Source organism: Mastomys coucha, unplaced genomic scaffold (genome assembly GCF_008632895.1).
Source record: "Mastomys coucha isolate ucsf_1 unplaced genomic scaffold, UCSF_Mcou_1 pScaffold22, whole genome shotgun sequence".
NCBI lineage: Eukaryota > Metazoa > Chordata > Mammalia > Rodentia > Muridae > Mastomys > Mastomys coucha.
The window spans coordinates 133460069-133481657 of NW_022196905.1; the positions used below are offsets into that span (position 1 = coordinate 133460069).

The 21589-nt window shown below is 47.5% G+C and overlaps 1 protein-coding gene across 14 annotated transcripts in view; it reads left to right on the forward strand.

Moving 5' to 3' along the window:
- Window positions 1–602: 602 nt before the first annotated feature.
- The window catches only part of Sun1 (Sad1 and UNC84 domain containing 1), a 48378-nt gene continuing 27391 nt past the window's right edge, over window positions 603–21589 (forward strand). For 9 of the 14 annotated variants that reach the window (XM_031338467.1, XM_031338468.1, XM_031338477.1 and 6 more), the window contains exons 1-2: window positions 603–716; window positions 15922–16018. In XM_031338467.1, coding sequence (XP_031194327.1) covers window positions 650–716; window positions 15922–16018 — 164 coding nt within the window. In that variant the 5' untranslated portion in view covers window positions 603–649. Of the gene's footprint in view, window positions 717–12548; window positions 12749–13465; window positions 13504–14417; window positions 14484–15921; window positions 16019–21589 lie in introns of those variants that run through there. The other 5 variants (XM_031338471.1, XM_031338472.1, XM_031338470.1 and 2 more) reach the window with 5 other exon arrangements.

Here is a 21589-nt window from a genome sequence, read left to right on the forward strand (position 1 = left end):
CAAACACCCCCCAAAAAAGGGAAAAACCAAGTGGGGCATGGTAGTTCACGCCTTTAACTCCAGCATCACAGAGGCAGACTCATCTCTACGAGTTCAACGCCAGTCTAGTCTACTGGAGAGTTTTAGGGCAGTCAAGGTTACCGAGTAAGAACCTGCCTATAAACAAAACAAACGCGATTCAGTTTTTTTGCAAAACTGCGCAAGTGAGAGAGGGCCTGGCGGGTGGAGTCCCCAGGAGAAAAGGCTCTGGCTTCCAGCCCGTAGGGCAGGGCGTCGGAGGTTTCCTGCAAACGCTGTGCGAGGATAACAGAGCAGAAGGTGTGCTTGGGAGGCCACCGCTCCTTCCGCAGAAGCGTGGCCTTCTGGGGCCACTGAAACCCTGCCTAGAACACAGCGCAGCCTCCTGCACAGAATCCAAATTCTAACGCTACGGGACAGGAGTAGCCACCCTAGGCGCGGCCCCTCAAAGTCCCAGCGCGCCCGCCCCGCCCACTGACGCCACACGTCCCGCCCTTTCCCCGCCCCTCGCGGGCCGCGGCGAGACAGCGGCCTTCCCATTGGTCTGAAGCTTCAGCAGACGCGACTGGGATTGACGGACGTTCGCGTCGCTCCCGCCTCCGATCCCGGCGCGGCGCGCGATTGGCTGTAGATGTGGAGAGTCTTCGGTCCCCGGCCTGGGCGGCGCGGACGAGGCCTGAGGCGGCGGCGCGAGGCAGGTGAGCTGCGGCAAGCGGGCTTGGGGGACGAGTGGGCAGGGGAGTGGGGGCTCTGTGGACGCGCCGCGGGCACTGGGGACTGTCTCTGGGCGGGCCGGGATGTAGGTTGCAGGAACGGCCCGAAGTGGGAACCGCCAACCGACCACGACGCGCGTGACGCCCTTCGCGTTGCCAGGCCGCGCGCCCCGGTGCCCGGAGTCCAGTTGTCTCGTGTGCCCGGGCACTCTGGTTCCCTCCTCTCCCCGGACCCCTGCGTGTTGGGTTCCGGGGTCTCCTGCTACCCGTTGAGGCTCACCCATGCAGGCACCATCCCCGGGGCGCTCCCTCCCAGGGCGCAGGTGTTGTAGGTGCGGCGAAGGGCGCGGGCCGCGTAGCGAGTCCCTGGCCAGGACACTCTGCCACCAGCTTGCTATCCAGAGCTAGTTGCCTCCGCCCCCAGCCCGGCGCGCAGGACTGTACCCAGGCTGGCCCACTGGAGCTTTATTGGATGCAGCCTAGGGACCCGATGCCGTCAGCGGGGCAAACTTTGCTGCTCCCTGCTGTGTAGTGTGAAGTGCAGTCCTGCGGTGTGCGCTTCGCGCCTCCGGGACAAATTACTAATTAGATTTTACAAGTCCCGTCCATTGCACCTTTGTCGAATTTTAGCCTGACTGTTCATACATTTTAAATCCCTCCCAACCTCTTTAATTTTTTCCTTCTGGGTCCCAGCCTCATGGTCTTTTTCTGTCTTTTGTTTGTTTGTTTTAGAAGACAGGGTCTCATTACATAGTTCTGTCTGTGTAGTCCAGGCTGGCCTCACAAAGATCCAACTGCCTCTGCTTCCTGAGTGCTGGGGTAAAAGGGGTGTGTGCAACTAAGCTGGCATCTTGAGACAGGTTCTCAGATAGGCCAGACCCGCCTAAAATTTACTATATAGTAGATGACCTTGAGTTCCTAATCCTCCTGCCTCCCTGTACCTAGGATTAGGTCACAGGTGTGCACAACCCTGTGAGTCCAGCCCTGGCTACATGTTCTTGAGCATAGTTGCAGTAAGTTCTGGTTCTTCTAGCTTTTGTTTTTCTTAGTAAGGCTTGAACTCTTTGGTTTCTCTATGTAGCCCTGGTGATCCTGGAACTTCCAGAGATCCATCTGCCTCTGTCTCCCACCACCACCACTTGGCTGAGGCCTGCACTTTTATAAGGTGCAGGCTGTGGAGAACTCTGCCCAGGCTGTGGGTACTATGCATGAGCCTTTACTCTAGGCACGTGAGGGTCTGAGAGGACTTTTCTGCCTTATCTTTTTGGTCGTTTTTTGGTTTGGCTAGGACTTTTATAGCTCCAGCAGGCTCTTAGTTGAAATCCAGATGCTTCGACTTCCAACTCCCCATTGCTGGGATCACAGGTGTGTGATACCATGCCCTCACTTGAGAGTTGTGCCAGAGATTTGGAGAGATACTTTTTATTTCCCGAAGGTTGGCAGCCTCAGTTTATTTACCCTTTGTTTGTCCTGGGAGAGACCCAGAAAGGGGATGAATGTGCAAGGTAGCCAGCTCCTGTGCGTCTGCATGTGCGTGGGTATGTGCGTTTCATGAAATGCACTTTGACTCCTTCTTAAACTGTATACAGTATTAGGCAATTCTCACCATTATCTAGTTCCATCAGTTTTTCATCACCTTAAAGGTAAGCGCAGAACCCACCAAGCAGTCCCTCCCGTTTTCCTCCTCCCTGTCCATTAGCTTCTGCTTACAGCCTGTGTGTGCCTGTTCTAGTTATCTCATTTAGGGCTCATCCATGCTGCGTAGCATGCGTCCCTATTCTATTACTTTTTGTGACTGAATTGTTTCCACTGTATAGGCCTATTAAATATTTAAGAAATACTTTGTATCACATTTTATTTACATGTGAGTGTTTGCTGAGTCAGGAGGACAATTTACTGGAGTCACTTGTCTCCTTCACCTGTATAAGTCCTGGGGGACTCAACTCAGGTCATCAGGTGTGGTAGCACTCACACTGAAACTCCTGGAAGGCCCTATTAAATCCTGTTTATCCACATCAGTGAACATTTGGATTGTTTCCACCTGTTGGATTATTTAGTGCTGCTAGGAACATGGGAAAAAGTTTTTGTTTAAACACCTGTGTGTGTGTGTGTGTGTGTGTGTGTGTGAGAGAGAGAGAGAGAGAGAGAGAGAGAGAGAGATTGTGGAGGCCCAAGGTTGATGTCGGGTGCCTATCTCAATCATTCTCTATCTCTATCTTTGATTTTATCTTTTGTTGTTTTGGGGGGGGTGTTTTTTTTTGTTTTTTATTTTTCGAGACAGGGTTTTTCTGTGTAGCCCTGGCTGTCCTGGAACTCACTCTGTAGACCAGACTGGCCTCGAACTCGGAAATCCGCCTGCCTCTGCCTCCCAAGTGCTGGTATTAAAGGCATGTGCCACCACTGCCGGGCTTGTTTTGTTTTCTTCAAGACAGGGTCTTACTTTGTAGCTCCAGCTGTCCTGGTTCTGTAAACCAGGCTGGTCCTTGAGCTCAAAGATTCCCCTGCCTATGCCTTCCAAATGCTAGTATTATAGGAAGCAGCACCTGCTTCCTTAGTTTTTGAAACAGTGTCTCTCACTGGAACCCAAGGCTCACCAATTTGGCAGAAGTTGACTGGCCAACAAGCTCCAGAGACCCTCCTGGCTCTTCCTCTCTGGTGCTAGGATTAAAGTTGCAGGCTGCTGTGCTCTGCTTTTTCTTTGGGTCCTAGGGATCAGACTCAGGTCTTAATGTTTGTGTTTCTAACTCTTTACTGGCTAGGCCATGACTCCAGCCCCTGCGCACCTGTTTTTAATTCTTGGAGTGTAGACCCTAGGAGTAGAATTGCTGGGTCACATGGTAATTCTATGTTTAACTGTGGGGAGCATCCAGGCTGCTTTTCCGCAAAGCTGCGTGTTTTACACTCCCACCCACAATGTGGGAGATGGCCCACTTTGTTCACATCTTTCCTAATGCTTGTTTCCTTCTGTCCACCCATCCACCCCATCTCAGTGAAGCATATCTTTGACTTTGGTCTGCACTTTCCGATGGCACAGGGATGTGTGTGTGTAAATTTTTGTTTTAGGTCCACATTGGCTATCTGTATGTCTTTGGAGAGATGCCTGTTCTGTCCTGTCCCAGTCCATGTGCACATGTGTATGTGTGTAGGCCAGGCTGGCTTAGAACTCATAGTCCACTTACCTCTGTCTCCAAAGTGCTGGGATTAAAGACTTGATCCACCATGCTTAGTCTTTCCCTGTCTTTACAGGGACTTGCAAATACCACCCCACCTCTGTCTCCATCTCTCTTTGAGGTAGCATCTCACCATAATCTTAGACTGGTTTCAAAGTCATGGTCCTTCTGCCTCAGCTTCCTGGGTGCTAGAATGATTGGTGTTTGCTATCATGCTTTGCTTCACCTTTGACTCCTCCCCCTAATTGTTATTTGTGTGTGATATGTATGGGCATGTGTGTGTTTAAGGAAGTCAGAGGCCAATTTTGTGGAGTACGTTCTCTTTCACCTTCCATTGCTCCTGGGGACGAACTCTGGGCATCGGGCTTATGTTGCAGGTGCTTTAACCATTGAGCTATTTGCCAGTGGTGGCCATCTTTTTGAGTGTTTGTTGTGCTGTTGTTTGTTTATTTGAGGCAGGGTGCCATTGTATAGCTTTAGATGTTCTGGAACTCACTCTGTAGACCAGGCTGCCTCAAACTTGAGAGACTTATCTGCCTATGCCTCTTGGGCATTTTTAATGCTTGAAGTAATAGAGTTCTGTTTTCTTTACGTAGGTATATTGCAACCCCTAGGTCATGAAGACTTGTCTATTTTTTTTTAAAGATTTTATTTTATTTATTATATGTATACAATATAGCTGTATTCAGACTCTCCAGAAGAGGAAGTCAGATCTCTCATTAAGGATGGTTGTGAGCCACCATGTGGTTGCTGAGATTTGAACTCAGGACTTTTGGAAGAACAATTGGTGATCTTAACCACTGAGCCATCTCTCAGCCCAAGACTTGTCTTTTTATGTTCTTTTTAAAAGTTTGATAGTTTGGTGGTGGCGCACGCCTTTAATCCCAGCACTTGGGAGGCAGAGGCAGGTGGATTTCTGAGTTCGAGGCCAGCCTGGTCTACAGAGTGGACAGCCAGGACTACACAGAGAAACCCTGTCTCGAATGTGGCCCGCAGTCTCTCGCCGGGATGAAGAAGACACGCGGACACTAGGATCCTTCTGCAGCAACGTTTACTGCCCTCTCCCAGAGGGAAAAAGAGACCGAGCCAATAATCAGCACTGCTTATATACACCACAGCGCGGCGTGTCCGCCCATGATTGGCTGTTTGCTCATCACCCCACGTGACGCCCCGGAATGGGCTGTGACATGGCGTCTTTTCACTCTACGCACATGCACAAACAGTTGTTTACTAGGAGTTGACAGCGGAAGTAGGCGCCATCTTGCCATGGCGAATGCCTCTTCAGCTCCACCGCTCCCCACACTCGAAAACACAAAAAAGAGAAAGTTTGATAGTTTTTGTGGTTGCATTTAGGTCTTTGATCTGTTGTGAGTTTATTGTGGGCTGTGATGTCTGAGGGTCTGACTTCATTCTTCCCATGGAAGCTCAACGGTTCTAGCAGCATTTGCAGAAAAAGACCTTCTTCCCTTGTCAGTTGGCCCCAGGAGGAAGGTTAACCTTTGACCCTGTATACTATTCTGTTAGAGTATGCCAGGACTGTATTGGCTTGCAGTGGATTTCTCAGCTCAGCTACTTTTTCCAGATTTTCTGTTCTCTGAAACCTTCTGCAGTTCTGTGTAAATGAAGAACAGCTTTTCCAGGTTTGTAGAAAGGGCCCTGGGATATTGACAAGGGTCACAGTACATCTGTAGATCCCTTGGGTAGCATTGCTTGTCAGAATAGTGAGTCTTTCTGTTCTTGGACTTTTTACATTTCTTTGTGGCATTCAGTGCCCAGTTCTGCCCTTGGGGGGTTAAAATGATTGATTCCCAGGGCCTTTTCTTGACTGTACTGTTGGGGAAAGAGTTCTCAATTCCAGTTACCTTTGCTGCTAGCATGTGGAAGCACACACAGCTAGCTTTGTGTGGCTGTGTACCCTGCCACCTTGCTGAATTTGTTAGCTTTAAGCTATTCTGTCTATGAAGTCCTGTCAGCTGAGGGTGTTACTGCCTTTCCGGTCTGTACACCTTTTCTCCCCTTGTCTTGAGTAATTGCTCTGGCTTGAACTTCAGGACACTGAGATCCACTGCTGCCTTGTCCTGTTCCTTCCTGCACTTGGGAGCAGTAGGTCTCTTCGCCCTCAGGTATGATGCCACCTGTGGGCTGCATTTCAGGAAGTTCCAGACTGATCTGGCTATGTAGCTCAGGATAAACTTGTGCTCCTCCTGCACACAGGATCACATGTGTACCACCACACCTGGTTTATGCAATGCAGGATGGAGCTCAGGGCCTGTGTATGAGAAGTGTGCATTCTACCACCTGAGCTGCACCCACACACTATAATTTTTTGGCAGGGTGGGATCACCTTGGAGTTTTATCTTTAAAGAGCTTAGAATGCAGATGTGAGCCACTACACTTGGCTATTGAATATTGACCTTCAATATGCATGAAGGGGTGTGGGGATTCTCTACACCTACTGCCATGCTCACGTGCTTTCTCCTGAGAGCATCTCCAACAGACTTCAGGTCTGACCTCCTCCAGACTCCTAGTTTTCTTGACACCCTCACTTCCACTTGTTAAAGGAGTGTCACTAGTTCTCGAGTCTTTGGAGTTCTCCAGTGAAAACCAGGCACTTTGGCTGCTCCAAAAGCTCCTTTTCTTTTGGCTCTCCCTTTCTGTTCCATGCATATTTACCTTTCCAGGAAATCTGATGCCTGTGTTCAACACTTAGTTTGTTCCGTGTGTAGGCGCATGTGCCGTACGTAACACCTATTTGGAGAGTGGAGAGGACAACTTGCCCAAGTCAGTTCTCTCCTTGCACCTGGGTTCCAGGGATCCAACTCAGGTCACTAGGCTTTGTAACAAGTACCTTTGCCTACTGAGCCATCTTGCTGGCCCTGTGCTCATCTGTCACAGGGGACATGCTGACTGGAGCTTACTGAGTGACCTGTTTTCAAAGACCTGTCTAAGTGGAGTGTGCTTCACCCTTCTGGTTTTTTGAGTCCAGTGGTCTCCCAAGTACTCTGCTCCTTTTGGGGATCACATCCCATAAACCAGGCCACTCTGCATTTGCTCCCAGGAAACAATGGCAGCAATTTAAAAGTCAGCCTCAGGACTCTCGCCCTCCCTTAAAGGTCTCAGGTAAGGCAAGAGAGCCCCAGGGACTGGCAAGATGCCTCTCAGGGCACTGATCCCTCAGGTTGCTGCTTCTGAGTGCCTGGAGAAGGGAGTGCCTTGTTGTTCTGGTGAATGCTCAAGGGGCTGGTCATGGATACTTGCTGAAGTGTTGCCATGCCACCTTCTTGATTGAAAACATGCTCTTGTTTTCTCCCCCTACTGCCCAATTTTGGAATGCATGTCCATTCTGGATCTCTTACCCCAGTAGATTTTCCGATGGCGAATCTGAGAATGCTAGCTCTGCATCTGAAACCAGTCTCTTCCCAGGTGACAGATGAGCAGCTCTCACTGATGTGCTGGGCTCTGATGGGTTCTGCTCATCAAGCAGTACAGTCTTCCATGGTCAGGCAGGTGCTCCCCTTCTTTTGGAGGTGTGGGTCATAGAATTTAGTGTGGAGACTCGATCTCTGTGACAGATGCCTCTTGACCTTTGCAGAATTAAACTGTAAGTCACAGACAGGTGGTGTGAAAGGGTTTCCTGGACCAGTGGTTCCCTTCCCCCCACCCCCAGCAGCAGGGAGGATTCCCTCAGGACAGGTGTGGTTTCAGAGTGCTGCTGTCTGCCTGCCTGGTGCTGCTGCTGCTGCTGCTGCTGCTTTCTGCTTTGTTCTTTTTTCAGTGTTGGGCACTGAACCCAGGTCCTCACACAGGCTTACTTGCTTAGTCCTGTCACTGAGCTGTATGCCCTGGTTGTATGTATTCTTTATTATTATTTTTTAATTTTTTTTTTTTTTTTTTTTTTTTTTTTTTTTTTTTTTTTTTTTTTTTTTTTTTTTTTTTTTGGTTTTTCGAGACAGTGTTTCTCTGTGTAGCCCTGGCTGTCCTGGAACTCACTCTGTAGACCAGGCTGGCCTTGAACTCAGAAATCTGCCTGCCTCTGCCTCCCAAGTGCTGGGATCAAAGGCATGCACCACCACTGCCCGCTTTTAAGATCTTTTTTGGGATAGGGCCTTATTAAGTTGCTCCAGCTGGCTAAGTATTCTGTAGAACAGGCAATCTACTTGAGATTGTTCTGTCTCAGCCTTTCAAGTAACTGGGATTACAGACCCATCCCACCATACTGGGTCATAGTACTGGTGTTTTTTATTTATCCGTTGTTAGTGGTTTTCTGAGACAGGGTCTCCCTGTATAACTGTGTCTGGGCCAGAACTGTCTGTGTAGACCAAGCTGACCTGAAACTCAGAGATCCACTTACCTCTGCCTTCTGGGGGCTGGGATTATAGGTATACACCACCATACCTGGCTTTCTTTCTTTTTTAAAGCAGAGTCTGACTTTATAACCTAGGCTGGCCTCTAATTCTCTTCCTACCTCAGCCTTCCTAATGCTTAGTTACAAGTGTGCCCTATCAAACTTGGTCTAAGGTAGTCGCTGTGCGTGTGTGTGTGTGTGTGTGTGTGTGTGTGTGTGTGTGTGTGTGAGAGAGAGAGAGAGAGAGAGAGAGAGAGAAAGAGAGTCAGTCATACTGAATTTTTTTATAATAAATATGGCAGAATTATTTATTTTTGAAGCATGGAGGACATTGCTATGTAGCCATGCTGGTTTGAAGCTTGCAGTCCTCTTGTATCAGCCTCTGTAATCGTACTCTAGGCCTAGCAAAGGCTTGGTTTTTATAAGAGGTTACTCTGGGATATTCACAGCCATAATGCACTTTCATAGCATACAAAATCCCCTGGGTTTCATCTGTAGCATTGCAAAAAAGAAAACAAAGAAACAGCAATTTTCAAGTATTTTTCTTGACAGTGAACATAGTCATTGAGCCTGCTAGGTAGCACATGGCTAATGTGGAGACTAAGTCCCAGGTGATGGTGAATCAGTGAGGTGGAGCTGGAACATGCATGTACATGATGTGTAGGCTGTGTCTGTGCCACCCCAGTTCTTATATAAGGTCCTGTAGGCAGGGATCAAGTGAAGCATGTATCTGGAAGGGCTAGGAGAGCACCCACTACCAGTTATTGTGTGATGGGATTTCAGAGCACCACTGAGGGGTTCTTCCTAGGAAGCTAGAAGAGAGCCTGGCATCCTGTACTCCCTAACCCTTTGAATTATCATGGGGTGCACTGTCAGACCTGAGTCTCCAGGGTTTGATTTCAAATGGTAGGAAAAGTGGTTTTAAGACATGCTGTGAACCCTGTCTCGAAAAGTCAAAACAAAACAAAACAAAAACCCAACAACAACAAAAAGGACATGCTGTAGTCCTCTTCTGGGGCAGGTCAACATGATTTCTGGTCAATGCTGTGGTATGGCTTGCTGGATGTACTTTACTGACAGTGACAGGAGGTGCTAGCCCCAACTGCAGAGTCCTCCACCTTCCCAGAGACAGAAGGAGGTGCTGCCATCACTTTTCAAGTTTGCCTTTTAGGGTGTCTCTAGACCAAGTGCTCTGTTATTTTTCACATAGAGTTTCATCACTGTGGGTGCAGATCAGATCTCTTGTGTGGCCAGTATCCTCAGGCCCAACCCAGACAGCTGTCCCCTGCTGTGGCTCTCAGTAGGGACCAGTAGAAAGATTGTGCTTCTTTTATTTGAGAGCTGCAGTCCTGTGTCTTAGGTTTGTGTTTGCCTGAAGCTACATTTAATGTATTCCTGAAATTTTCCTCATGTGTTTTCTGTTTTGCCATGAAGAAAGTACAGACATTCTAGGTGGCAGAGATTCAGGTGATAGGGTGGAAGGACTGAAACTCATTTTTTTTCTTTTTTCTTTCTTTCTTTTTTTTTTTTTTTTTTTTTTTTTTTTTTTTTTGAGACAGGGTTTCTCTGTTATAGCCCTGGCTCTGTCCTGGAACTCTGTAAACCAGGCTGGCCTCGAACTCAGAAATCCGCCTGCCTCTGCCTCCCAAATGCTGGCTGGGATTAAAGGCGTGCACCACCACCACTTGGCCTGAAACTCATTCTTGATGAAAACATTCACAGGCAAGTCCTGGGCTTTACATTTTCATCCTCAGTGTATGTGGATCCTGCAAGGGCAGTGGTGGTGAGTGAGAAATCAGTGTGCTAAAGGATCCTGCTGAGACATGCCTGCTTATAAAACACTTCTGGAGCTAGTGGTGTGTCAGCAGTTGTGGGTGGTAGAGCATTTTACCTAGCATGTGTAAAGCCCTCGTGTGGACAACCTGGAAGGCAGAGCTCCTATGTCTGCTTCCTCTGGAGCCCTGGCTCCACCTTCTGTTCTCTGTGGGCTAGTGTGCTAGGCTAGTGCCCTGGAGCCTACACTCAGCTCCTGCTTTTGCCCCAGCTGCTTTAAGCAAATCAGTGTTTTAGAGGCTGGGGCACCTGTGAGGAGCATGGTCTGAGCAAGGTTCACTTCAGTGGTAACACTGGTTTAGGCAGCCAGAAAGGCTGGAGGAGGGACAGGACCTCTGGAGACCAACAGGTTCTTTTCAGGGCTTGCTGATGCTGTTGAAAGCAGCTCCATTTCTTCACTTATGGCTTTGTTACCCTTCAGCCTATGGATGCAGATCATTTCCAGTCAGTCCCATAGGCTGAGACCCCACAGAACAGCCTCTTCAAGGTGTGGCCAGGAGGCAGATTTCAGTCAGCAGATGAGAGAGGCCTTGGGAACGAAACAGTGTGACGATGCTAAGCCCATTCTTAGACACCAGGAGCAGCAGCAGATTACATTTGGCCTGTAGGTGGTGGCATGAGCTTGAGGTGACATGAGGGTCTAGGTGTGTCTGCACCATACATGATGATCAATGGACTTTAGTCTTCTGTTCAGGACAGGCCTGAGTTAATCTTCCAACTCTGGGATTGTTGGCCTAGGAGGAAACAAATCTTAAATATATATTTTTAAACCTTCACATTCATTTATTGTTTCTCTCTGTGTATGAGAGACACCCAGAGGGAAGGATGGTGTGTGTGTGTGTGTGTGTGTGTGTGTGTGTGTGTATGTGTGTGTGTGTGTAGGTCAGAGGACCACTTACAGTCAGTTTTCAGTTCTTCCCTTTATCATGTGGGTTCCAGATATTTGAACTCAGATTGTTAGGCTTGACTCCAAGCACCTTGACCTGCTGAGCCATCTTAGCAGCACCCCTCCCAGCCCCAGTAGCTGTGAACCTAAATCATTCTCTTTTAACTTACAGCATAGTTTATGTTCCTACAAAGTAACTGCAGCTGACATCGCAATGTGTGCCTGTCAGGCTCTGCCTTACATGTCCTTATCCATTCTTTTCTGATTTGGTTTTATGAGATTATCTTACTCTCTTTATATAGTTCAGGCTACCTTGAATTCATAGTCTGCCTCAGCTTCCTGAATAACATTGACTGCAGGTGTGTGCCAAAGAGTAAAATAAATCTTAGTGGTAACTGTTGTCCTGTAATTCAGATCTGCAGTGAGCTTGAGAAGGAAGGAGTGTGTGTGTGTGTGTGTGTGTATAGCTACCTGTGTGTGCAGTCATGTTTTCTGGGCTATGGGATGATTGGCTGGATCATCAGTAGACCACTGGACTGGTGAGTTTGGGCCCAAGGCAGATGATTCAGGATTCTGTATCCTCACTTAGCAGTATGGGGAGACAGGGAGAGTGGTGATCTGCACACAGCTTTGAGTTTAGTCGGCTTCTCTGGAGAAATGTGGTACCAGAGCTCTCAAGATTCAAGAAACATCAGGCTTAATGGAGGGGAGGGCTCAGGGTCTATTCAGGCTTAATATCATCAGTTATTGCTTCCTCCCTGTCCTGCCCAGACCTGGCTGCCTGGGCTCAGCATGTGTTCACACTGGTGTTCTGTGTAGCGTCACCTTTACATCTCAGTTCATCAAACACTTTTTCAGCCCACACCCTCAGCTGCAGGTCTCCTGCCCACTTCTGTGGACCGTTGTTCCTCTTGCAGATTTATGCTCAGAGGAAGTTAGGTTCTCCTTAGATGGTGGCATGATTGTCCCACTGACCATGAGAACTGGGATGAACTGTGCAGTGGGCAGGTTGTGTAGTGGATGTGTGGCCTCCTCTGTCCTGGAGCTTTTGCGTGGCAGCATGGGTGAGAGTGTGCCAAGGTATTTCTCCCCATAAAAATAGCCTCTTACATGTCCCTGCTCCTCAGCTTTAGGAATCAAGTCTTGGCTGTGTGAGACTTTGTTGTCCCACATAGGTGGTGTGACAGGGCCAAGTCTCTCTCTGCTATTACCCCCAGTGATCCCTCTCCCTTCCAATCCTTATCAGGGCTTGCAGGCATTAGCTGTTGAATCTTGGTATTGCTCTGCATGTCCTGGGGGTTGAGCCAGGTCAAAAAATGCCACATCCACTAAAGTGTTTAGACTAGAAGAATGCTTGATAGGTGTCAGTGGTATCTTTGGGCTCAGACTTGATCATGCCAAACAGTGCATTTGCTGGCAAACTGGATAGTGAAAAATCCCTCTGGGGAGTGAAGGTAGGAAATTGGATTTTGATGTTAAGAGGATAATGGAATGAAGAGAAGTAGTAGAACACCTGTCCTGAAGAAATAAGAATGGGGATGTGTACTGATGCTGTCACTCAGCACAGAATGTTCCGGTCACCTGGTCGGAATCCATTATTACATTCTGCCAGGGTGGGGCCCCTATTGTGCCGGGAGTGGAGGAGGAGTGTGCTTGAGGCCTTGGAGGCCAGACAGCAGGTTGGAGCCAGTGAGGTGTTGTCAGGTTCTGTGCTTTGACGTTCTCCTCTGGGTCTGTTCAAGAGTGGCTAATATACAAAGAGGGGGATGGAGCAGCTAAGCAGGTATCTGGAATTATGTGAGTTCAGCAGATACAGTTACCATTACTGTAGAAGGTTGTCCACATGTCCTGTCACCTGCCAGGGGTGTGGCTGGAAGGCTGAAGTGTTTTCTCACAGGTGTGTCATGAAGTTCTTAGACCTGCTGGGTGTGATGATAAGTGCCTTCTGTCCTAGCTGCTGAGGCTGAGGCAGGAGGATTGATTGAGCCCTGAGTTAGAAGTTAGCCTCAAAGACATCATGAGACTTCATTTCTCAAAGACCAAAAGAGAATCAGTGCTGTAGTAAACAGCAGTAGCAACAGGGTAATACACCTCATTGCAGCCCAGGCTGGCCTAGAATTCCCAGTCCTCCCTCCTGTGTCTCCCAGATGTTGGCATGACTAATAGCCGTGTGTCACCATAGAGATACCATGCAGATATGGTAGCTTTTATGAGGGTGGTTTTTTGTTTTTGTTTTTGTTTTTGTTTTTGTTTGTTTGTTTTCAAGACATGGTTTCTCTGTATAGCCCTGGTTGTCCTATAACTCTGTAGACCAGGCTAGCCTCGAACTCAGAAATCCACCTGCCTCTGTCTCACAAGTGTTGGGATTAAAGGTGTGCACCACCACTGCCCTGTTGAGTGTTTTCTTTTTAAGGGAATATTTGGGCTATTTTAAGGAAAATAGTATTAGGACTGGAGTGATGGATGGTTCAGTGGGTAAAAATACTTCTTGCTTTTGCAGAGGACCCAGGTTTCATTTCCCAACACCCACAGCCATCTGTAAGTACAGTTCCAGGGGATACAACACCCCCTTCTGGCTTCTATGAGAACCAGTCATGTACATGGCACATATGTGTATATGTAGGCAAAACACTCATGCACATAAAAACTTAAATCCTTTAACAAAAGACAAAATGATATAATGAAAGTGTTTCAGCCAGGAAGTGGTGGCACATACCTTTATTCCAGCACTCTGAGTTTGAGGCCAGTGTGGTCTACATAGGACAGATAGGACTACATAAAGAGAAACCCTTGTCTTGAGAAACAAAAAACAAAAGCAAAACTTTTGATATGGCTTATACGTGCCATCTATGTGCAACATGTTGTTGTTCAGGATTTTGTTATTTTCCATTTTATTTTCTCTTATTAACTCTGTTTTATTTGAAACAAGATTGCCCTTTGTAGCTCAGCAGGCTTCAAATTGGCAGTGTTCCTCTTTTCTCTACCTGCTGATCTCTGGTAGTGAACCACCATGCCTGTCTTCCTCAGTTCTGTTTGTGTGGTGGCTTGGTTTTGGTTTTTTGTGTCTCCTTTTTAAGGGGAGGGGGGGAGTCTTACTACTATGTAGCTCAGGCTGGCCTGGACCTCACAGCACCCATCCTACTTCAGAGTATCAGGGTTACAGCTATCAGCCACCATTGTCTTTCCCTAGGTTTCCAATGGGCCGTGGTGATTCACATTACTATGAGGAATTTTTTTAATTTTGTTTTTCAGTTCTGGGGTGGAACCTGGGGCCTTGTGAATAGTAGGTATGCAGTCTCAAGCACAGTCCTACTGAGTTGCATCCCATCTTTGTGAGAACTTTAATGCATTCCATGTAAACTGGTTGCAGTTTGGGGGGGGGGGACAGAAAAGCCTCCAGCTCCTTATTCTTCGTCCTTACTTTGCTGCTATGTTTTCTTTTTGGTTCTGAGATACCTGAGCAGACCTGAGCTTTGCAGCAAAGTATGGCAGTGCTGCTCTCTGACCATGGGATAAAAGTGAGTCCTATTGCTTAATTCCACTCCTTACACCAGAAGAAGAGAGTATGTGACACCTTCAAGAAATGGAAAGTCGAGCTGGGCAGTGGTGGCGCACGCCTTTAATCCCAGCACTTGGGAGGCAGAGGCAGGCGGATTTCTGAGTTCAAGGCCAGCCTGGTCTACAGAGTGAGTTCCAGGACAGCCAAGGCTACACAGAGAAACCCTGTCTTGAAAAACCAAAACCAGGGGGCTGGTGAGATGGCTCAGCGGGTAAGAGCACTGACTGCTCTTCCGAAGGTCGTGAATTCAAATCCCAGCAACCACATGGTGGCTCACAACCACCCATAATGAAATCTGATACCCTCTTCTGTGTACTCATTTATGATAATAAATAAATCTTTAAAAAAAAAAAAAAAAAGAAAAACCAAAACCAAAAAAAAAAAAAGAAAGAAAGAAATGGAAAGTCACAGGACAGGCCCCTTGTGGTGGCACAGGCCTAAAGAACTCCCAGCACTTGGGAAGCAAGAGACAAGGGATCTTTGTGATTTGTGAGTTTAAGCCCATTCTGGTCTACATTGTGAGTTCTAGGACTACATAAAAGATCTCAAAATCAGTCAAACAAATAAATAAGAGAGGGAAAAGGAAGAGAGAAAGGAGGGAAGATAACTGTTTTAGCCTGGTGTGGTGGCTCACACCTTTAATTCTAGAACTTTGGAGGCAGAGACAGGCAGATCTCCGTGAGTCTAAGGCCAGCTTGGTCTACAAAGTGAGTTCTAGGACAGCAGGGCTACAAAGAGAAATGCTGTTTTGAAATACCACCTCCCCCACACCAGAAATCCCATATTTAAAAAAAGCCTTTTGGAGTCACTGTCAGTTTTTCTTAGAAAGTGCCCAATTTATATAACCCTTACCAAGATTTCTCTTGCTATTTTTTATTTTTAGTGAGGGTCTTGCTGTGTAGACCATGCTGGCTTCAAACTCTTCTAATTCTTCTGCTTCAGTCTCACTGGTGTTGGGATTATTGTCATGCCTAGCTTGCTTGTTATCTTTTGGACTTTCTTGGGCGGGAGGGCTGGTATATGATTGTGCGTGTGCGTGTGCGTGTACAAGTGTCAAGTGTTGTTCCTTCCTTCTACTTTGTTTGAGACAGTGGTAGTGTGCACCAGACTGGCTGACTTGTGCACTTTTAACCTCCCATCTCACCATCAGAACACTAGGATTCCAGATGACCTTCTGTGTCTGGCTTTACGTGGGTTCTGGGATCCGACCCTGGTGGACAAGCTTGTGTGGCCAGAGCTTTGTTTTCATGTGCACATTTGGAGCTAACATATAAAAGAACCTTTGACTTGGGACTAAGAAAAATTATGTCTTTTGTTACAACCAAAATGGGGCTGCTAGCCCTGTCTCTGGAGTTCTGTTAACCCTTTAACACCTGGTCCTCTCCTGTCTCTTGCAGCATGGTCTGAGACGGTGAACATGGACTTTTCTCGGCTGCACACGTACACCCCACCCCAGTGTGTACCAGAGAACACTGGCTACACCTATGCACTCAGGTGAGTGATAGTCACACAGCATTGAGCTCTCCACAGCTTTCCACAGCTTTATGACCATGGAGGCTGTGCGTGGCTTCTAGAGCTATAGACTTCTGAGTCACCTCTTCCAGTGACTCAGGTGTTAGTCACTTTGAGTGACTCACTGTTTCAGGCTCCACCCTGTGGCCATGATTGGGAGTAAGCTGGTTAGTATGGCCACTTGCTTTAATAGTTTGAGCATCCACCAGAGACCCTGGACTAGAGGCTATCTTTGGAAGGCCATATTCCAGGAGCATGCTCCAGACAGGATGTCTGAGTCCTTTGAGCCTCAGAAGCTGCTTGCTGCTCTGTTCTTTCCAGTTTTCCTTCTCCAAGCTGTCCTGTGTGCTAAAAGAGAATCAGTTGTACTACTAGATTAGGGCATGCCTGGCGGGTTGGAAAATTTGGGTGCCTAACAAGATGTGGGAGGCTCGTGAGATATGTATGCTGAGTCATTGTCCAATGGCTTCCCCAATAAGGGTAAACCCACCAGAAAACCTAAAGGAAATCAGAAAATACGCATGTGTGTGGGCATGTGTACGAGTGTGCAGGTGTGTGCATGTGAAGGCTAGAGATAGACAAGTGGCCATCTTTTTTCTTACCTTTTTTATTCAAGCGAGGTCTCATTGATTCAGAGTTCATCGTGTCTGGTTAGTCTAGCTAGCTGGTTTGTTCCTGGGATCTCCTTTTCCTGAGCACTGCGATTATGGGCAGGCTGCCGTGGCTTTCTGACGACACGTAGGAGAGCGCTTTTAGATATCAGTGGTCAGCTGTGGTGTGGGACTACTCTGCCTTCCATTCCATCCCACCCTCAGTCAAGCTGCACTTGCTGGGCTCAGGCTTGTGTTTTCAGACAGGTTGGCCTCACTCAAACTCTCAGTGATGTTTTAGCCTGGAGCCTGTAGTATGTTGGAAGTAAATTGAGTGGCCAGCTCAGGTGACTTCCCTGAGCCTGTCTGGGAACATAGAAACAGTTATTCTTGGTGACTTATTTTTAGCCTTTTTGACCTTTTTAAGTACAGCGCTGAAGGATCCATGTGGCCTGGGAGACCTGAGCATGACTGCAGTGATGTCTGTAGCATTTGCTCAATTAGGCTTGTGGGGCCTGTGGTGGCAACATGTTAGGTATGTAGACTAGAGTCCAACTGAGGATTTTTTTTTGTTTTTGTTTTTGTTTTTGTTTTTCGAGACAGGGTTTCTCTGTATAGCCCTGGCTGTCCTGGAACTCACTCTGTAGACCAGGCTGGCCTCAAACTCCGAAATCCGCCTGCCTCTGTGCTGGGATTAAAGGCATGCACCACCACTGCCCGGTGAGGATTTTTAATCTATAGAGATGTGCTTAAAGTACATAGGACTGAGTAGACCAGACCTGTCTAGGGATACTGAGGTGGGTGTGGGTGGTCAGTGAGAGCCATTAGTAGTATTCCCAGCCTTAGTTGTCTCTTTGGGATGGGTAGGATTGACAGTCAGGAGAGACATATGGCTGTAGGTATGAGCCAGTTACCAGTGGGTAGCAACTGGGCCCCAAAAGTAAGTGAGCATGCCATAGGCCATGAACAACAGGGGCCAGGCATGAGAGCAGGGTTGGAACAGTGGAGCTGGACTGGCAGATGTTGGGAAGACCCAGCAGGAGACAGCCTAGGCACAGCTACGGCACAGGGTTCTGTGGGTACAGCTTCAGGCTTCTGGTTCTAGCTTTTCTGATGACTTATGCTCCCCAGCCAGATGCTCAGTGTAGCAGGAGGCAGAGCAGCTGCACCCTGCTTTTCTCCAGTAACACCTGCTAACCCATTCCAGCACGGGTTCAGCAGCTTTCAGATCTCACATCTCAGCCATCTCAGTGACTATCCACATACTCCATGGGTTTAATTAAAATGTCTTCCTCAGGGCTGGTGAGATGGCTCAGCGGGTAAGAGCACTGTCTGCTCTTCCAAAGGTCCTGAGTTCAAATCCCAGCAACCACATGGTGGCTCATAAACACCTGTAATGAGATCTGAAGCCCTCTTCTGGTGTGTCTCAAGACAGCTACAGTGTACTTACATATAATAGTAAATAAATCTTTGGGCTGGAGCAAACAGGGACTGAGCAAGTGGGACGAAGCAGAGCAAGCAGAGGTCCTAAAAATTCAACTCTCAACAACCACATGAAGGCTCACAACCATCTGTACAGCTACAGTGTACTCATATACATAAAATAAATAAATAAATCTTTAAAAAAAGTAAAATGTCTTCCTCTTAGAAAATGCCATGCACTATGAGATTTTGGAGCTCTATTTTGTACCAACTCCATTTTTCAGTGACATTGGCACTCTCTTGTCTCCTCTGAATACTAGTCAGAATGTCAGTTTTGATGGGATGTGTTGGCGTAGGCCTTTAATGTAAGCACCCAAGAGGCACAGGCAGGTGGTGCTCTATTTGAGGCCAGCCTGGCCTATAGAGAGAGTGTTCCAGGGTAATTCAGACTCACTCATCTATCTATCTATCTGTCTGTCTGTCTGTCTGTCAATAAATAGGTTCCCATCTTGTGTTTATAGTGAGGGTTTTTTTTTAGATTTATTTTTTATTTATTTATTACAAGTACACTGTAGCTGTCTTCAGGTGCACCAGAAGAGGGTGTCAGATCTCATTATGGGTGGTTGTGAGCCACCATGTGGTTGCTGGGATTTGAACTCATGACCTTCAGAAGAGCAATCGGTGCTCTTACCCGCTGAACCATCTCACCAGCCCCTTATAGTGAGCTTTTTAAAAGAGGATCCTCACCTGTGTTTGGATAGCTTCTTTCTTTCTTGAGTCTACCAATATTTCCTGTAAAGTGGTGTTAGATCTAGAACATTGAGCACTTACTGTTTCTCTATGTACACACACACATCTCTGTTTTCATATTAGTGTGTGAACGCAAATAGGAAGAGAGGGTGTGTGTGTGTGTGTGTGTGTGTGTGTGTGTGTGTGTGTGTGTGTGTGTTGAGGCCAGATAGCAACCTCAGGAGAGTCATCTACCTTGTTTTTTGAGATAGGATCCTGACCTGTGACTCACTGATTGAGGTAGGCTGTCTGGCAGGGATCGGCCTGGTGCTGGGTTTACAGTAAGTCACAGACTACACGTGTTTATTTTTTTTGTGGGTGCTAGGGATTGAACTCAAGAGACAGTGTTTCTCTGTGTAGCCCTTGCTGTCCTGGAACACATTGTAGACCAGGCTGGCCTCAAACTCAGAAATCCACCTGCCTCTCCCTCCCAAGTGCTGGGATTAAAGGCGTGCGCCACCACTGCCCTGCTGAACTCAAGTCTTGCTGCTTGTATTCCAAACACTTTACTAACTGGTTTATCTCTGCAGCTGCTGGTTTTATTTTTTGGGAGGATCTCACAAGCCTGTTCAGTTATGTATCATTTTTTTTTTTTTTTAAGTATAGAATGGAGTTTATTTAGGGCATAGGGAGGGGAGTTAAGAGGATAGTAGAGGCAGAAAAAGGCAGAGAGAGAGAGAAGTAGAGGAGAATAGAGGCTGGCCATGAGCACATGGAGAGAGAAGGGAGAAGGGAATGGGTAAGACAGAGCAAGTGGGCAAGAGACAAGAGAGGAGTAATAATGTTTCATTATCCTGGCTTCTCTTCACTGGTACGGCTCCATGCCCAGTGGTATGATGGAGTCTTGTGTCATTGTCTAGAGAAGACTTGAGGCTCCTCTTGGAGAATTGAGGTGGCTTGTGTTGTTCTTTGACCCACCTGTTGTCAGCCCAGTCAGCTGTTCACAAGGGTCACAGCAGCTGTTGACGGCCTTTGCCTCCCTCAGAGAGGAAACCTCTCCCAGAGCCCTCTGGCCTTTAACTGTATGCTCTGTAGACAGTCACTGCTTTCTCTCTGGCAGGAGGTGGGGAGGCTGCCTACAGGACATGTGGCTGCAGTAAGCCAGCCTTGGTGTGCCTGGGAGCCAGGAGGCTGCAGCAGGCCAAATACGTAGAAAGCCCAGAGTGGTGGGACTGAACACTGTGAGTCAGCTGCTTGAAGCCAGGGCCTTCAGGGCAAGCTGCTCTGCTGGTATGCGGCATGAGGTTGCCAAGTATGCTCAATACTTTTCACACTGGGGCCCTGGTGAGAGTCTGAATGCTGTGGTAGGAACCTATGAGAGAACCTAAGGTGTGGAGCATAAAAGAAGTGACTAAGAAGGAAGGGTCCTGGGAGGTTGGGAGGGACTCAGTACAGGGCACAGGGCATGGCTGCAGGATGCTCGTCACTATGGCAGGAAGGAAGGGTGTGTGTCAGGCTTCCTTCTTTGAGGAACTCTGTGTGTGTGTGTGTATCTGTCTGTCTGTCTGTGTCTATGTCTGTGTCTGCAGTGTGTGTGTGTCTGTCTGTCCATGTCTGTGACTGCAGCTACCACTCAATAGAGTAGAGACAGTAGGTTAGAGACTTGTCTAGACTATTAAGTGAATTCAAGGGTCTATGGATTCCACAGGCTTACCAGGTTAAATCACATGTTACCACCAAACCCAACGAACTGACTCCTATCCCTGGGAAACAAATGATGGAAAGAGAGAACTGTCACTCAAAAGTTGTCCTCCTCTGACCTGCACATACAATACAAACCATGTCTGTCTGTCTGTCTGTCTGTCTGTCTGTCTGTCTCTCTCTCTCTCTCTCTCTCTCTCCCTCTCTTTCTCTCACTGTAAAATTTAATCTTTTTTCTAAAAAGCAAGCTCTTGGACTACTAATAGACTGGGTCTATTAGGATGGTCTTTGTGATTGATCACTAGGGTCTGTATCTTCTTCTGCCACTTTGTTCTCTTTGTGCTGGATGGAACCTGTAAACACAGCTACTAAAGATGCTTCAGGACTTAGGGATTTATGCTGCCTTGCGTGGGGTGCAGGGTCCCCCTACATCTGGCTCTGGACATCCTTATCAATGGAAACCATGCTTAGGGGTCATAGCCTGGACAGCCTGGGTAGCTGGTGACACACTAAACTACAGTCCCTACAGAGCTGGGGTAGAGCAGAGAAACAGTAGAGATCTGGGAGCTGTCAAGTCCAGTTCTTCATTTGGAGGTCAGTAGGGTAGCTGGTCCCCTCTTTCTTCCCCTTCCTTTTGTATCTCTGTCCCTCACTGCTGCCCTATCAAGGTTGTGAATTCTTCATTGCCTAGCACACAGAGAAAGTATGAGAACCTTCTAGATATTCTGACCTTATGTGTTATATAGAAGCTTATGTGAGTTTCTTTTTAGCACAGTGTGTCAGCTTTCTCATCAGTGGAAAAAATATGGGACAGAACCTTTGAGGAGGGTGTAATTTGACTCACAGTTTTGCGGGTTTCAGGCCGTGGTCCTTGGCTCTGTTGATTCTGGACCGTGGGATGTGTGATGGAGCTGAGTTGCTTACCTCATTGATGAACCAGAATAGTGGACATTGGAAATAACTGGAGACCAAGCATAACTTCGAAAGGCGTAGTCTCAGTGACTACTTCTTCCAGTCAGGACCTACCTATTGTTTCCAGAATGTTCCAAATCAGTGCCTGCAGTTGTAGATGAAGCATTTATCACATACCCTGTGTTGTCATTTCATATCC